The sequence below is a fragment of the Megalobrama amblycephala genome, linkage group LG22 (genome assembly GCF_018812025.1).
Source record: "Megalobrama amblycephala isolate DHTTF-2021 linkage group LG22, ASM1881202v1, whole genome shotgun sequence".
NCBI classification, from domain to species: domain Eukaryota; kingdom Metazoa; phylum Chordata; class Actinopteri; order Cypriniformes; family Xenocyprididae; genus Megalobrama; species Megalobrama amblycephala.
The window spans coordinates 5,519,241-5,532,069 of NC_063065.1; the positions used below are offsets into that span (position 1 = coordinate 5,519,241).

Consider the following 12,829-nt stretch of genomic DNA (forward strand, 5'->3'; position numbering starts at 1 on the left):
TCTAGTTTTATTTTTGATGTGTTAGATTAAAGAACAAAGTCTTACCTTAAGGTTCTAGTAATGGAAAACCATTTTCAAATGTCTTTTTCTTTTTTTGAATGGTGATTTATCAAATCTGTCTGAAATTGTATTAATTTTAAAAATCATCTAGTAATCATGAAACGTGAGATCAATTCTATTCCAACTTCAATCACTGGATGTCGCCATTAATCCAGGTCAATTTTTGGGAGTTCTAACTAACCAACCATAGATAAATTGTACAATTATAATGCAAGAAAACGTTCATAAAGACGACATATAATTTTAAAAGTTTCCCAGATCTCTTCTAGTGGCTTATTTAGTTGGTTTTGGCATTAAATATTGGACTTGATTAAAATCCTATAATCTTAGTACTGCGCGCGAGTCAGTTTACTTTGAATCACTAGAGCTCGTGCCTGTTAGTAAATTGACCGTTACAAACCTAACCGCTCGCCTCACACTGTACTCGATCGCTTTACAATTTAAACTTTCTCTTAAAAAAAGAAGGTAAGAAATTGTTTTAAACGACAATATTATATGATATTCGACAAATAATTTGCTGTCCCTTGACTTTTTAAAAGCATTTAGGACCTCTCCTACTTGTTGTGACAGCTAATAACGTTAGATTTTTGAAAAACATCTAACACAAAATTTACTGCGGAACCTAGTGAGTTTAAACATTAAATATCGATACTCCTCACACCTTAAAATGTATTCATTATTTAATTATTTATAGCCTTACTGATTGATATCCGAATTTAGGCAAAATCTTGATTCAAACTACTCCAGTGTGTTTTATTATATTATGTTTTATTATTATTATTATTTGATTTTTTTTATTATTTTAGCTGAGCTATGTCAATTTTTATTTATTTTTTAATCTCTTTAGTTTAAAGCAGAATGGATGCAGGAGGTGCAAGTCAACCAATCACTCAGTCTGCAGAAGATGCACAGGTAAAGTTTACTGAATGCTACAACTTAAAAGTCACTCGCTGCGTCCGAAATCAACGTACTCAGTATGTACTTGAATTTCAATTTACTTCGCGAACGTTAAAAAATAAGTTCTTTACAATATGATTATGAATAAAATCCGAACGTACTACTTCGCCATGTTGTCCCGTGACCTAGCAGAGTCAGTTGAGCGGCTTCACGTCCATTCATAAATCCTCTCCCGGGCCCTCATGGGATAGTAAATGTTCCTTGACTGGGTACTTCAGAATGTCGGCGGAAGTAGTAGGTCATTCGGGGACTATGCTTTTCGTCTACTGTTCTACTGTTTTTCGAATAGCTGCGTCTCATTTCAAGGGCTGCGTCCTCCAGTCCGGAGGTCGCAGGCTGCATACGTCATCGAGGCCGTCTCATTTGAAAAACGTAACCGTTAGATTACAAGGTAAGAAAGAAATTACAGTATTTTACACCTCACAATTTTATTACGGTTACTTTTTTTTTTTTTTTTTTTTTTTAAATAAGACATCCTTGATTACATATGCTGCTTTCAAATGCGATTTTTGGGGACGCGACCTCCAAAATAAGATGCAGCTTATGTTTTTGGTCATACTACTCTTTTGGCGTACTATTTTTTGCATAGCCTAAAATATAGTAGGGAAGTATTCGATTTCGGACGCAGTTACTGATTTTACTGCTAATATTTATGAGATTCCAGTCAAAATAAATGGGTAATTAGGTAATTCTGCATCAGAAACATTTTGTCCTTAAATTCCCCCTGAAATCAAAATTTACACTGCCCTCCAAAAGTTTGGAAACGCCCTAGAAAAGTGGGGTTTTGGACAATATTGGCATGAATCCTTTTTAATTTGTGATAATTTTGCACTGATAAGGGACAACACAAACTACAAAAACATATTACATAAACAGTTTATACATAGAAAAAACTTAAATTTTCGATTCATCAAAATATCCACTATTAGCAGCTATCTGACCTAAACTGGGTTCTGATTGGTTCATTGTATTCTAAACTTAATTGGCAATCAGTTGTTGAAGCTATTAAGGTGTGCTGACCCAAAAATCTTTTACAGACCTGGGCCAAGTTTAAACCAGTAACCAGGCATCACAGCTGGCAAAGGGGCATGTCTGACTTTAACATGTATATATTGCCATTATTATGTAATCAAAATGAAAATTATTATTGCTGGTCTTCAATGATAATGTTAAGTTACAATAATGTATTTGCACCAAAAAATGATAAGTATTTATGCTGATATCGTCCAAAACCACACTTTGCCAGGGGCGTTTCCAAACTTTTGGAGGGCAGTGTAAGTTTTTTAGCTTTTAGTATGAATATGTTAGCCTTAATGTTATGAATAAGCTAGTGTGTTCCAAAACAATGACAAAATTCGCATTTAGGAGATATAAGCATTCAAAACTTAGAGTCTCTCACTTCCGCTTTAATGGATCACGGATTTTCATGACATCACATCGCACTTCATTATCTCATCAAATCTTCTGTCCAATCAAATGCTCTCTAGAATCTGAAGTCCCGCCCCCTCCTACACTATCAACAGACACTGAAGCTGGCTGAAATCGGTCATTTGTTCACACATTTACTAGTTTCTACATGGTGAATGGCACGTAGTGCACTATATAGAGAATAGGGAACGATTCAGACAGTGTAAATATACTTTCCATTTACGCGAATGAAGTCCGTCTTCACGTTAGTATAACGTGAACCGCTGCAGCGCGAGCACAGTCTGCTTTGGCCCAGGGGCGTGAGAGCACAGAGCGGATCATATGCGCGAGTCGGCTCAGACCACGAAAGGTATCGGACCCATTTAAATTCTGCACAGAATGCTATATTTTAAAGTTATATAGAGGAGATTAGGAGGATAAACAGTTAGATATTAAAAAGAAACAGGTTTTACTGAGTTTAACGGCTCTGGCCGAGCTGTGATATAAATGAAACGCTATTGGCTATTTTTTAAAAGGGGCGGGGCTATTCAATATATCATCCTGTCTTCCTGTTTCAGTTGAAATAACGTCAACACAATGAATAAACTGTGCGTTCCAAGACACTTCAGCGGGCCTTTAATGACACACTATACAATGGGCTATGCATGCACTTATACACTATGTAGCCTACTTATGTACTACTTAACCGTGTTGTCAGTATATGAATGTTATAAGGTTATTTTGTCATTCAAAATCTGATAACAACCTAGAGGTGTGAATTTATTGTGGAAAAATATAAATTCTCTGAACCCCAAGTTGATTTACACAAAATGAGAAAGCCAAAAAGTGAGTTTGTGCCCCGCTCTTCCTCACAGAGGTTCCCATTAAAACTCAGTTGATCATTTTAATGTCTCCTCTGAACAGCTTCAGTGTTTCCAGCAATTATGTGGTTCCTCTGAGTGACTGAGTAAGACAGTGTGGGTTCAGACATGTGTGCCTGTGATCTGATCGCACATGTAGGTGGCAGGTGGAAAAAAGCGTAGGAATGACCTTCTGAAAATCATATGTGTGTGATCTAAACCTCACAGATTACTGTAGGAATTCATTCACAAGATCACCATAAGGTCTTCCTTGTATATGTAACCCTATGTAGGTAGAAATCAGGGATTCAGAAAAGAGGTTTTTAAGGAATAGTTAATCCAAAAATAAAGTAATTTGAAGTATGTTTTTTATCTTAATAATCAAAATCTATTTCTACCCAGGCATCATCAGTAATTTGTAAAGAGGAAACCAATAGCAGGGATTTGCCAGACTCTTCTACCAGTGCACATCTGGGTGACTGTCTAAAAGACGAAGATGCAGAAAAGAAGTTTGACGCTGAGGCATCCTCAAGAAATCTTTTCAGCAACAACAATGCAGGCCCTTTCAGTGAGGCGTTTCAAAGACATATTTCACATGTACAGTGGCCTCAAAATCTACTTAGACACTCTTGGTGTGTCCAAGTCACACTTCAAAACATATGAATGCCATTGCATTATATAATAAAATATCAAATGTGATCGCCAAACAACTAACTTTACTTTTCTGAGCCGTTTTCCAGTAACGTTTGACAACCAGAAAGTATTCAAATGCTTTTTTGTGTTAGCAAATCTCTTTTGTGAAATGTTGTGAAAAATACTTTTTGAGGCCACTGTAGGTGATTTCTTAAACATTATTGTCAAATCAAAAGTATGCTTATACACAGACTTGTCCTCATGTGACTTTTGTTTTATTATTCTGAAGTCTCTGTCAACCAGAGCGGCAGTGTCCAGTTCATCCCCTCCCAGCAGAGATATGAAACCTTCTCTTCCTGGCCTGGGTCTCCCATAATGCAGTATGCTGTCCGCTCCAGGAATGGCACTTACATTGTGTCTGACATTAAGGGCCAAGGTAATGATGTTGTCGTTTGATTCATTAATTTGGATTATACTCTCATTTGTTATAATACCATATAAACAAAATATTTGTAGGGCTCGTTCACACATTTTTTTGCTTTGAAAAACGCATGACGCGGGCAGTGGAATGGGAAAATAACGCAAGGTCTCGAGTCGCATTTTTAAAAGTTGAACTGCTTTGAACTTAGAACGCCATGTCATGCACAAGACTCTGCAAAAGACGCAAGACACGAGCGCAATGGTTTTACACGTCCATCTAGCGCGTGTTTACATAGAAAAACAATGAAAAAGTAGAGCACTGGAATGGAAAAAAGAGTTCTGTGTGAACAAGCCCTTAGATGGTTAAGGTGGCTAAAGTATTATATAGTCCAAGTGTTAAATAAAGATTAAACACATAGATGTTAAGTAAACACATGGGTAATTCTTATGAGAACATGCTCTGATCACTTTTTACCCCAAAATGAGAAATTATATTTTGCATAATGACAATGATACCTCTTTTTAGGACCATTAAGATTATTTTTGTTTGCCTTTGACATTATTTCCATGACAATTAAGTAATGAGAATGTATTTTGTTCATTACAGAAATACAAAAATGGGTTTCATTATTTTTTATATACACTACAGTTCAAAAGATTGGAGTTAGTATTATTTTTTAATGTTTTAGAAAGAAGCCTCTTGCTTTAAAAAAAAAAAAAATCTCTTGAAATAAAATAATGTTTTCTATTGTTATATACAGTACTGCATTTTAAAATGTAATTTATTCCTTTGATGGCAAATTCCAGCAGCCATTACGTCAGTCTTCTGTCACATGATCCTTCAGAAATCATTCTAATATGATTTTTGTCAGGATTCTTTGAATGATGAATTCTGATGAATATGAAGTTAAATGCATCCTTGCTGAATGAAAAAGTATTAATTTCTTTCAAAACATCTTAATACCCCAACATTTTAAAATGGTACTGTAATTACTTCTGTTTATTTTTGGGTGAAATGTGATCCGTAAATGTTCCTAACTGGTTTTATGCAATTCACAGCCTCCCAAAGAACATTTGTGCATAAATTCATGTCAGCACTGCTTGCTTGAAAATAAAAAGTAGGCTGAATACCACATGTCATTGTACATAATACATATTATTTTTGTTTAAACCGTAATAGAAAACAAAATCCAAAGACAGTCCAATACATAAAAAAACTGTCTTTGCTTCTTTAGTCTGCTTTGGTCCGGTTCACTGTCAAATGTGTGAATGACGGCAGAGGGGGGTGGGGGAAGGAAGGGCTGGCTCCGCTAGCCACTGCGCTACTGACATCAGGAGGCTAATGATGTCATAGTGATGTCAATGGCCCTGACAGTGACTGCACACTTAGCTTGTGGTTTGGGCATCATTGCATGCTGACAGCAGAGAGAGACACACTAGCTTTCAGCTCACTATATATGGCTGTGACTGGAGATGAGACAGAATCAGGTATGTCTGCTGTTTTTTGTGGATATTATGTGCTCTTCACCTTGTTTAACATTGAAAATTGCTTTAAATACCTCTTTTAAATCTTCAAAAACCTCCTCTGTATTTGGTTGAGTAATTTTAAATTTGATTTGACACTGTTCAGTGAATATGAACAGACAAACAACATTTCATATGTCCAAATAAAACTTTAAAGTTTTGGTAGAGACACACAGAGATGGTGCTGAGAATATAATGTACGATTTTCTTGGGTATTGAATCTGTTCTCTTATTATATTCTTGCCGTGAATCATCTCTACAGCATGCAACAGGCTAAAAAATGAAATTTTCACATAAGTGAATTTTTAGCTTCCTGTTGAGTTTCTCTGTTACCCTCACTCGTTTCTTTCAGCACCTCTGTCGCTCTCTCTCTGAAATGCATGAATGCGCTGCCCACTCACAGTGCAGCTGACGTCATCTTGTTTCCTGGAATTGGACACCAGCAGGGAAATGTAAATGCTGAACAGCAAATAAGATGTACGTTGACGTCAGTTCAGAGTCATGCTGTGATTACAAGCAGCTCCTTTTGCGAGAACAAGGCTTCCAGATTAATCATCTTTTAGACTGTGGCACAGATTCCATGGAGACAACGAGAATCAGAGACATTTAAAGAAATGTTCTTATTTTGCTGTGCAATTTTTCACTGTTAATAAGCTTTGTAAAATGACTGTATTAGTTTCAGTGAATAGAGATCAAAAAGTATCATGCAAATCCTCCATGTGACCTGCTGCTTGGTGTAATATGTGACTGTGACCACGTAGTTTGCGGCTGTTTGTGGAAATTGAATCACTCCACTTTCAAAAGAGCAGGATGGTTGCATGTTTGCACGCTGCACAAATATGTTGGAGGCTTTATTGGTGTGTAATCTTGTTTAAAACCACACCATGAGTAGATCTGTGTATAATCTACCACTGTGACACATCAGCAGCACAATGTGTTTGCTGATCTCTAGTGGGTATGAGTTCAACGCCTGTGGACCTTGCAGACATTTGATTCTTTTGATCTTTAGGGCTGTTTAGTAACATGGTGATATTCATGGACTCATGACATCAGACTTCAGAATGAACTCTATGTCAGTATAATCTTATTTTAAAAAATAATTTATATCTTTTTATATTTAAAGTTATGCGTATAAGAATATGGAGATGTATTTGCATACATTCTATTTTAAATTCAAGACAAGTACCATGACAAATATGTCATTTCAGATTAACCACTGATTATGTGTTTGCTGATGGAAATTAGCAATCGCAACTCTCAACCACACTGACGTCTAAATGTCACCACTGGTACGCTAGTAAAGTTTGTAATTGAATTGATTTGAACAAACAGACCAGCTAATTTAAGTCTCAGATTTTAGGTTATATTTCTCCAAAAAAAAAAAAAAAAAAAGGTTATTGGTACACCTGACGCAGTTATCATTTTCACGTCCAGCACCACGTTGTTTAAATAGCAAATGCACTCGTGCACATCTGTTCGCCCATGGGCGTGCTGGTCTGAAAATGAGGTGTGTTCAGGTGCATTGTTGGCGTGTTGCTATTTTGAGGCAACTGAAAACAACGGTGCAGTATTTTTTTTTTTTTTTTTGTTATTTAAAGGGCACGTTAGTAATATGCGGCAATAGTCGGGTACACAACACGCGTTCACTCTGGTTGTTACACACACAGGGACACGCAGTGGCACACAAACATGCCAAATATTAAAAATAAAAGGATCACAACGTTTTAACCTTGCGCATGACCAAATCCGTTTCCTCTCTAGAGAAGCGTTCAGTCTTTCCGCTTGCAAATTCCGCCATGGTGCAAGCGCACCTGGCTTTTAACGTGAATGGGAGATGACACTCTGATTGGTTTATTGAACGTTACACCGAAAACACACCTATGACTCATTAAGAGACTAGGTATAAACCTTTTGGACCATGCGCCTGGTGCGCCAACCATTTTTTCAGTTGTAAACTAGCAAAAGTGGATTCAGACACGCCCTAAATGCACCTGCGCCATGCGCTTCAGATCATGTGTTTAGATCATTAAAATAGGGCTCTTAGTGTTTCATATGTTGATATTGGAGTGCAATCTAATAACACCTGTGGTTAGGATGTTAATCACTAAATTACAAGGCTTGTCATCCACTATACAATAAATAAAATAATATAACAAAATAAATATTAATCTCAATAATTACCAGCTTCTAGGTGTCAAAGGCATAAAGTCATTCATCTCTGACTGACCTAATTGACATGTTTATTGCAAACTGTCATGGGTTCCCACTCATCCTGGAAAACCTAGAATTTTGTAATGCATGTTAGGGAAAATAGGAAAATGATCTATAGTAAATTTCCTGAAAAATAATTATCTGTTTTTGTTGTAATGTTAACTCGACTAAACAAATTCTTTTCAGTTTTATTTATTTATTTATTTTTGTACACAGCTGCTTTTGTACAGAAATAACTCATTCATCATCTTGGTTTTGAAGTGGGCCCAAAAAGCTTTTGATCAACTCTTTTTGTGAAATGTTTTGTTTGAAATCTTGCTTTAAAGGGGTGGTTCAGTGTTTTTTTTCTAGGCTTGATTGTGTTTTTGGGGCGCAATTTAACATCTTAATGCTTTGTTTTTTTTAAAAAGCCGTATTTTTCATATATTTTACCTTTATTTGTTTCCACTGTCATGAACGGCTCATTTGACTTCCTGGTTCAATGAAGCCACTCCCTCCGAGTTGCGCAATGTGCTCAGATTGGTTAGCAGGTTGGTAGCTGGCCCAGTGTATCGTGATTCGCTGAAGCGTCCGGAAACGCCACGCCCCTTACCATTCGTTGTTACGCGCTTAGGTGAAAATGTAAATAAGTCTATATTGCTGTATCAAATTGAGCCGAATCCCAGATGAAAAGGGTCAAGCAGAATCTCTGCAATCACGGCTTTTAAAGGACGTTTATGAATGGTATTTCATTTTGTATTTGTGTCAAAGTGTTTAGATATACTGTCACTGCTGTTTGTTAGCTTTCAATATACAGTTTTATCCTGATTAAAGCTTTACTGTAGCCGAATACATGACTGAGTAGTCGCATTTTTGTAAAGGTAGCGTTTAATTTATAGCATGAACTATTTGTCTATGAACATAGAAGTTTGTTGGAGAAATTTGCACTAGAATTTAGCTAACTGGCTAGCGAAGCAAAAACAAGTTGCTCTTTGTATATTTCCTTGATGCAACCAAAAATAGCAACAGGACTATAGGTTTAAAAGACATGTACAAACAATAAAACATGTACAAACAATAAAACTTACAGTTTGAAGCCAATAGACAGCAGCTTCTGCTTTTAAAGTGGGAACTGCTTCTTCTTTTAGTAAAAGCCTTTGTGCAAATTTAGCATTAAACTCGTGTAGATTGTGAAAGCTGTGTTCAGCGCCGCATCCAGTGTAGAAAATATCACAGATTATAATGGGCTCTATTATCTTTTGACATGTCGCGTCCGGTGTACACAACTCTTCCGCTTCCACATGCTGCGCCACATGGCCTCGCCCACTTTGTTGTGTGTTCCTGGGGGTGTGTTTTGTAGGGTTTATGATGTCACCAACCCGGGAAGAAGCTTGTTGTTGTCCAAACCGGTCGTTTTTGTAGGCAATAAACTGCCATAACTTTAAAAGACAGTATCTCCGTTTGCATTGAACTTTCAGCGCTGTAACTTTGCAGATACTGTTTATGCTCAAGCAGCAACATTACACACTAACTAAAGTTAAAAAAGTGAAATCGCATTGAACCACCCATTTAAAATAATTGCCACTTTGTTTAATATTTTGCCTTATAAGCAGTGTTCATAGTGTGCCATTAGTGTCCAAATACTCTCTGAGACCTCTGTACATAACCAGCATAGCAGTAATGCCCAGCATAGCCATAACAATAAACAAAGTACTGTTATTGCTTAAATATTGCTGGTGCAGGGCTCAACAATAAAGAGAGGGATTTGGGTCATTTGTAAATAGTTTTTTTCAATTGTAAAGAAAACTTAGTTTATTGAAAATTATAATGATATATATAATTAAAATAATATAAATATTATAGTTTATTAATACATTAAATATTATTTTGGTATTTTGTGGCCCATAAAATATTATGGGCCACAAAATATTTTTATTGGCCACAAAATACCAAAATAATATTGTTGGGAACATAAAATGTCTGGTAAATGTTCTCCAATGGATGTGTGTGTGTGTGTGTTTTTGCAGCCACCCCTGGAGGTATGTCTGCATATCAGATTTCCTCTCCTGCATCTGGCCTTTCCCAGGTGATGGATAGCTCACCCAGCTCTCTGCCCAGCCCTCAGAAGCTGGCTGAGGAGGCGTCACGGAAGAGGGAACTCCGACTCATGAAAAACAGGTAATGCCCAGACAGCCTTCCCCATTCCAGAACTACCACTGTACACTGTAGCCTAAAGGAGATGATACACGGAGCAACTTTTTGAGCAATGTTGCCATGCAGTGTTGCCGAGCGATGTTGCTTGGGCACTTTTCCATTGAGAATAGGCAATACATTTCTGGATTCTTTAAATTGAAATTTGTTACCCATTCTCAGTGGGAAAGTGCCCAAGCAACATTGCACAGCAACATTGCTCAAAAAGTTTCCCCGTGTATCATCACCCTAAGAGCATGATATCATTATAACAGCTCATTATTTTTGCATGATATTATAAGCAGCTTGTCTGTCTTGGTGTGTTGGTTGGACTTTCCATCAGCTCTTTCCACACCTGAGGCCTCGCATGTTCTTCTGTTGCGTCCATTGGCCTGCTTTCAACTTTCATACTTGTTTTATCTTGAGTTTGAAAATGATGTCTTGTGTGTGGAGCATGTGTTTAAAGCTTTCTTTGTTTCATGACAATGCTAAGAATGGAAAAACACAGCTTGTGGAATGATTTGCGCTGTGCCTGCGACTAAACAAGTACTCACACCTCAAGCTTTTCCCGACTTGATTTTTGCCTTTTCATGCTTGCCACGAATGATGTTCTGCAGTTCTGACTTGCATGAAGTGGGACCTGTAAGATTTGCAGGACTCATGCTCACAGAGCCCCTCTGTTGTTACTTCCAGGGAAGCTGCCCGGGAATGCCGCCGGAAGAAGAAAGAATATGTCAAATGTCTCGAGAACCGAGTTGCCGTGCTTGAAAAACAAAACAAGATGCTCATTGAAGAACTCAAGGCTCTTAAAGACCTATACTGTCACAAAACCGAATAACAATGCTCCATTACAAGCCAAACACTAAATGAAGATTATATCGTTTACAGAGCTGCCACAAATTGGCAAACGTGCTTTTCACGCAATGTCTAGCCACTGCTCGTAATATTCGATAAGATGACAGCTGCATGGTTGTGTTGTCCCACGTGTGAAAGATGGTGACGTGTGCATGTGTGTTCGCTGGAGGCCCGAGTGCTCCAGAGCCAGTCAGTGTGGTGTGTTGCCCGTGTTGCTTGTGCTTTTTGCAGGACGGCGGCCAAAGAGTACAGACGCAGACAGAAGGACTATGTGCGGAGCTTAGAGACTCGCATCGCCATGATGGAGAACCAGAAGCGGAAAATGACAGAAGAGCTGGACAGTCTAAAGGAATTGTGCACTGGAAAATCCCATTCATTTTAGTGGTACAATAGACTGCTGCTATCTGATTGATTCTGTTCCAGTTTTACTGTATAATATTGTTGCCATATGTGTGTTTTATATCTTTTGTGAAAATTGAACAGTAGACCAGCACTGCCTATGCTCATTAGGCATTTTTTAAAATTTTATATTGAAAATTGGATCAAATATTTTTAAAAGTTGACAAAAATTGGATATTGGATAAAATATATTTCAAAGGTATCTATTTTAAGAGAAATTTTTAATGTCATTTTAAAGGACCTCTTATATGAATCATTCACAAATACACCAGCTCCAAAATAAATCTAGCTAGTGTATATACTTACTGTAAGAAATATAGGCTGAACAGATATGTTGCTTAGATGAGATGATTAGATTTTGTGTTTATGGCTGTTTATGGTATATTAATATAGTTCAGTCACTCTTAAAAAAATGTAAATAAATCAAAAACTTAAAACGATGAGATTGTTTGTAATAAATATATTCTTGAATACTTCCTGGTGGCACAGTTCTTCAGAGTTTCCATAGAGACTATCAGCATAGTTTTATCTGTTTGTCTGAAATATTTACATAGCTTTTTTTTTTTTTTATAAATATATCTAGTTCTCAATTTGATTAATTTGGCTGTTAAGAGGTGTTTTGTGTTTAGAAATCACAGTACCGTTTTTTCAACACTGAATTGCTTTTAAATGCTCTCTGTATTTCCTGCTCACTTTCAGGATGTTTCAAGATATCAAGATATGTGGAATGGAATTACCTCAATTAGTTGTGATATTGTCTTAAAGGGATAGTTCACCCAAAAATGAAAATTCTGTCATCATTTACTCACCCTCAAGTTGTTCCAAACCTTTATGACTTTCTTTGATCTGTTGAACACAAAGGAACATATTTGAAGAATGTAGGAAACTGAACAGTTCTGGGGCACCATTGACTTCCATACTATTTTTTTTTTCTCTATGGAAGTCAGTGGTACCCCAAAGCGGCCTGGTTACAAACTTTTTTCAATATCTTCCTTTGTGTTCAGCAGAACAAAGAAATTTATACAAGTTTGGAACAAATTGAGGGTGAGTAAATGATGACAGAATTTTCATTTTTGGTTGAACTATCCCTTTAAGTCACATAACCTACCTACTGCTCAGACAAATATATTTGTCTAATTTGAAAAAGGTAGATCGGTCTAATTTGAATTGGAAAACCGATTAGTCCTTGGTTAAACTACTAGCTGACCAAACCATTGCTGAATTCGCAATACTAGCATACTACTTTTGCTATTTTTGCTATAGAAAGAGATGAGGAAAATAGTAAGAATAGTATGCTAGTAGTATGCAACTGCCTGTGTGGCCAAGTCTGCGGT

The 12,829-nt window shown here is 36.9% G+C and overlaps 1 protein-coding gene across 3 annotated transcripts; it reads left to right on the plus strand.

The window, feature by feature from the left end:
* The first annotated feature begins 387 nt into the window (after positions 1-387).
* On the plus strand, positions 388-11,968 carry cremb (cAMP responsive element modulator b). 3 transcript variants are annotated; one of them, XM_048174087.1, is made up of 6 exons: positions 388-525; positions 908-972; positions 3,687-3,852; positions 4,207-4,353; positions 10,079-10,229; positions 10,935-11,321. In XM_048174087.1, the coding sequence occupies exons 2-6, from the start codon at positions 919-921 to the stop codon at positions 11,077-11,079; spliced, it is 663 nt and encodes a 220-aa protein (XP_048030044.1). In that variant the 5' UTR covers positions 388-525; positions 908-918; the 3' UTR covers positions 11,080-11,321. The 3 variants fall into 3 exon arrangements, with proteins under 3 accessions (XP_048030044.1, XP_048030042.1, XP_048030045.1); XM_048174085.1 differs by lacking the exon at positions 10,935-11,321 and adding an exon at positions 11,328-11,968 and having other exon boundaries at positions 412-525; XM_048174088.1 differs by lacking the exons at positions 388-525; positions 908-972; positions 3,687-3,852; positions 4,207-4,353 and adding an exon at positions 5,583-5,825.
* The last annotated feature ends 861 nt before the right edge of the window (positions 11,969-12,829 follow it).

Excerpts from the sequence above, each read along its gene's own strand:
- cremb (XM_048174085.1), top strand. The coding sequence starts at position 919 with ATGGATGCAGGAGGTGCAAGTCAACCAATCACTCAGTCTGCAGAAGAT. Across the intron at positions 3,853-4,206 it reads CAACAATGCAGGCCCTTTCA|TCTCTGTCAACCAGAGCGGC; the intron begins GTGAGGCGTTTC and ends ATTATTCTGAAG. Across the intron at positions 4,354-10,078 it reads GTCTGACATTAAGGGCCAAG|CCACCCCTGGAGGTATGTCT; the intron begins GTAATGATGTTG and ends GTGTTTTTGCAG.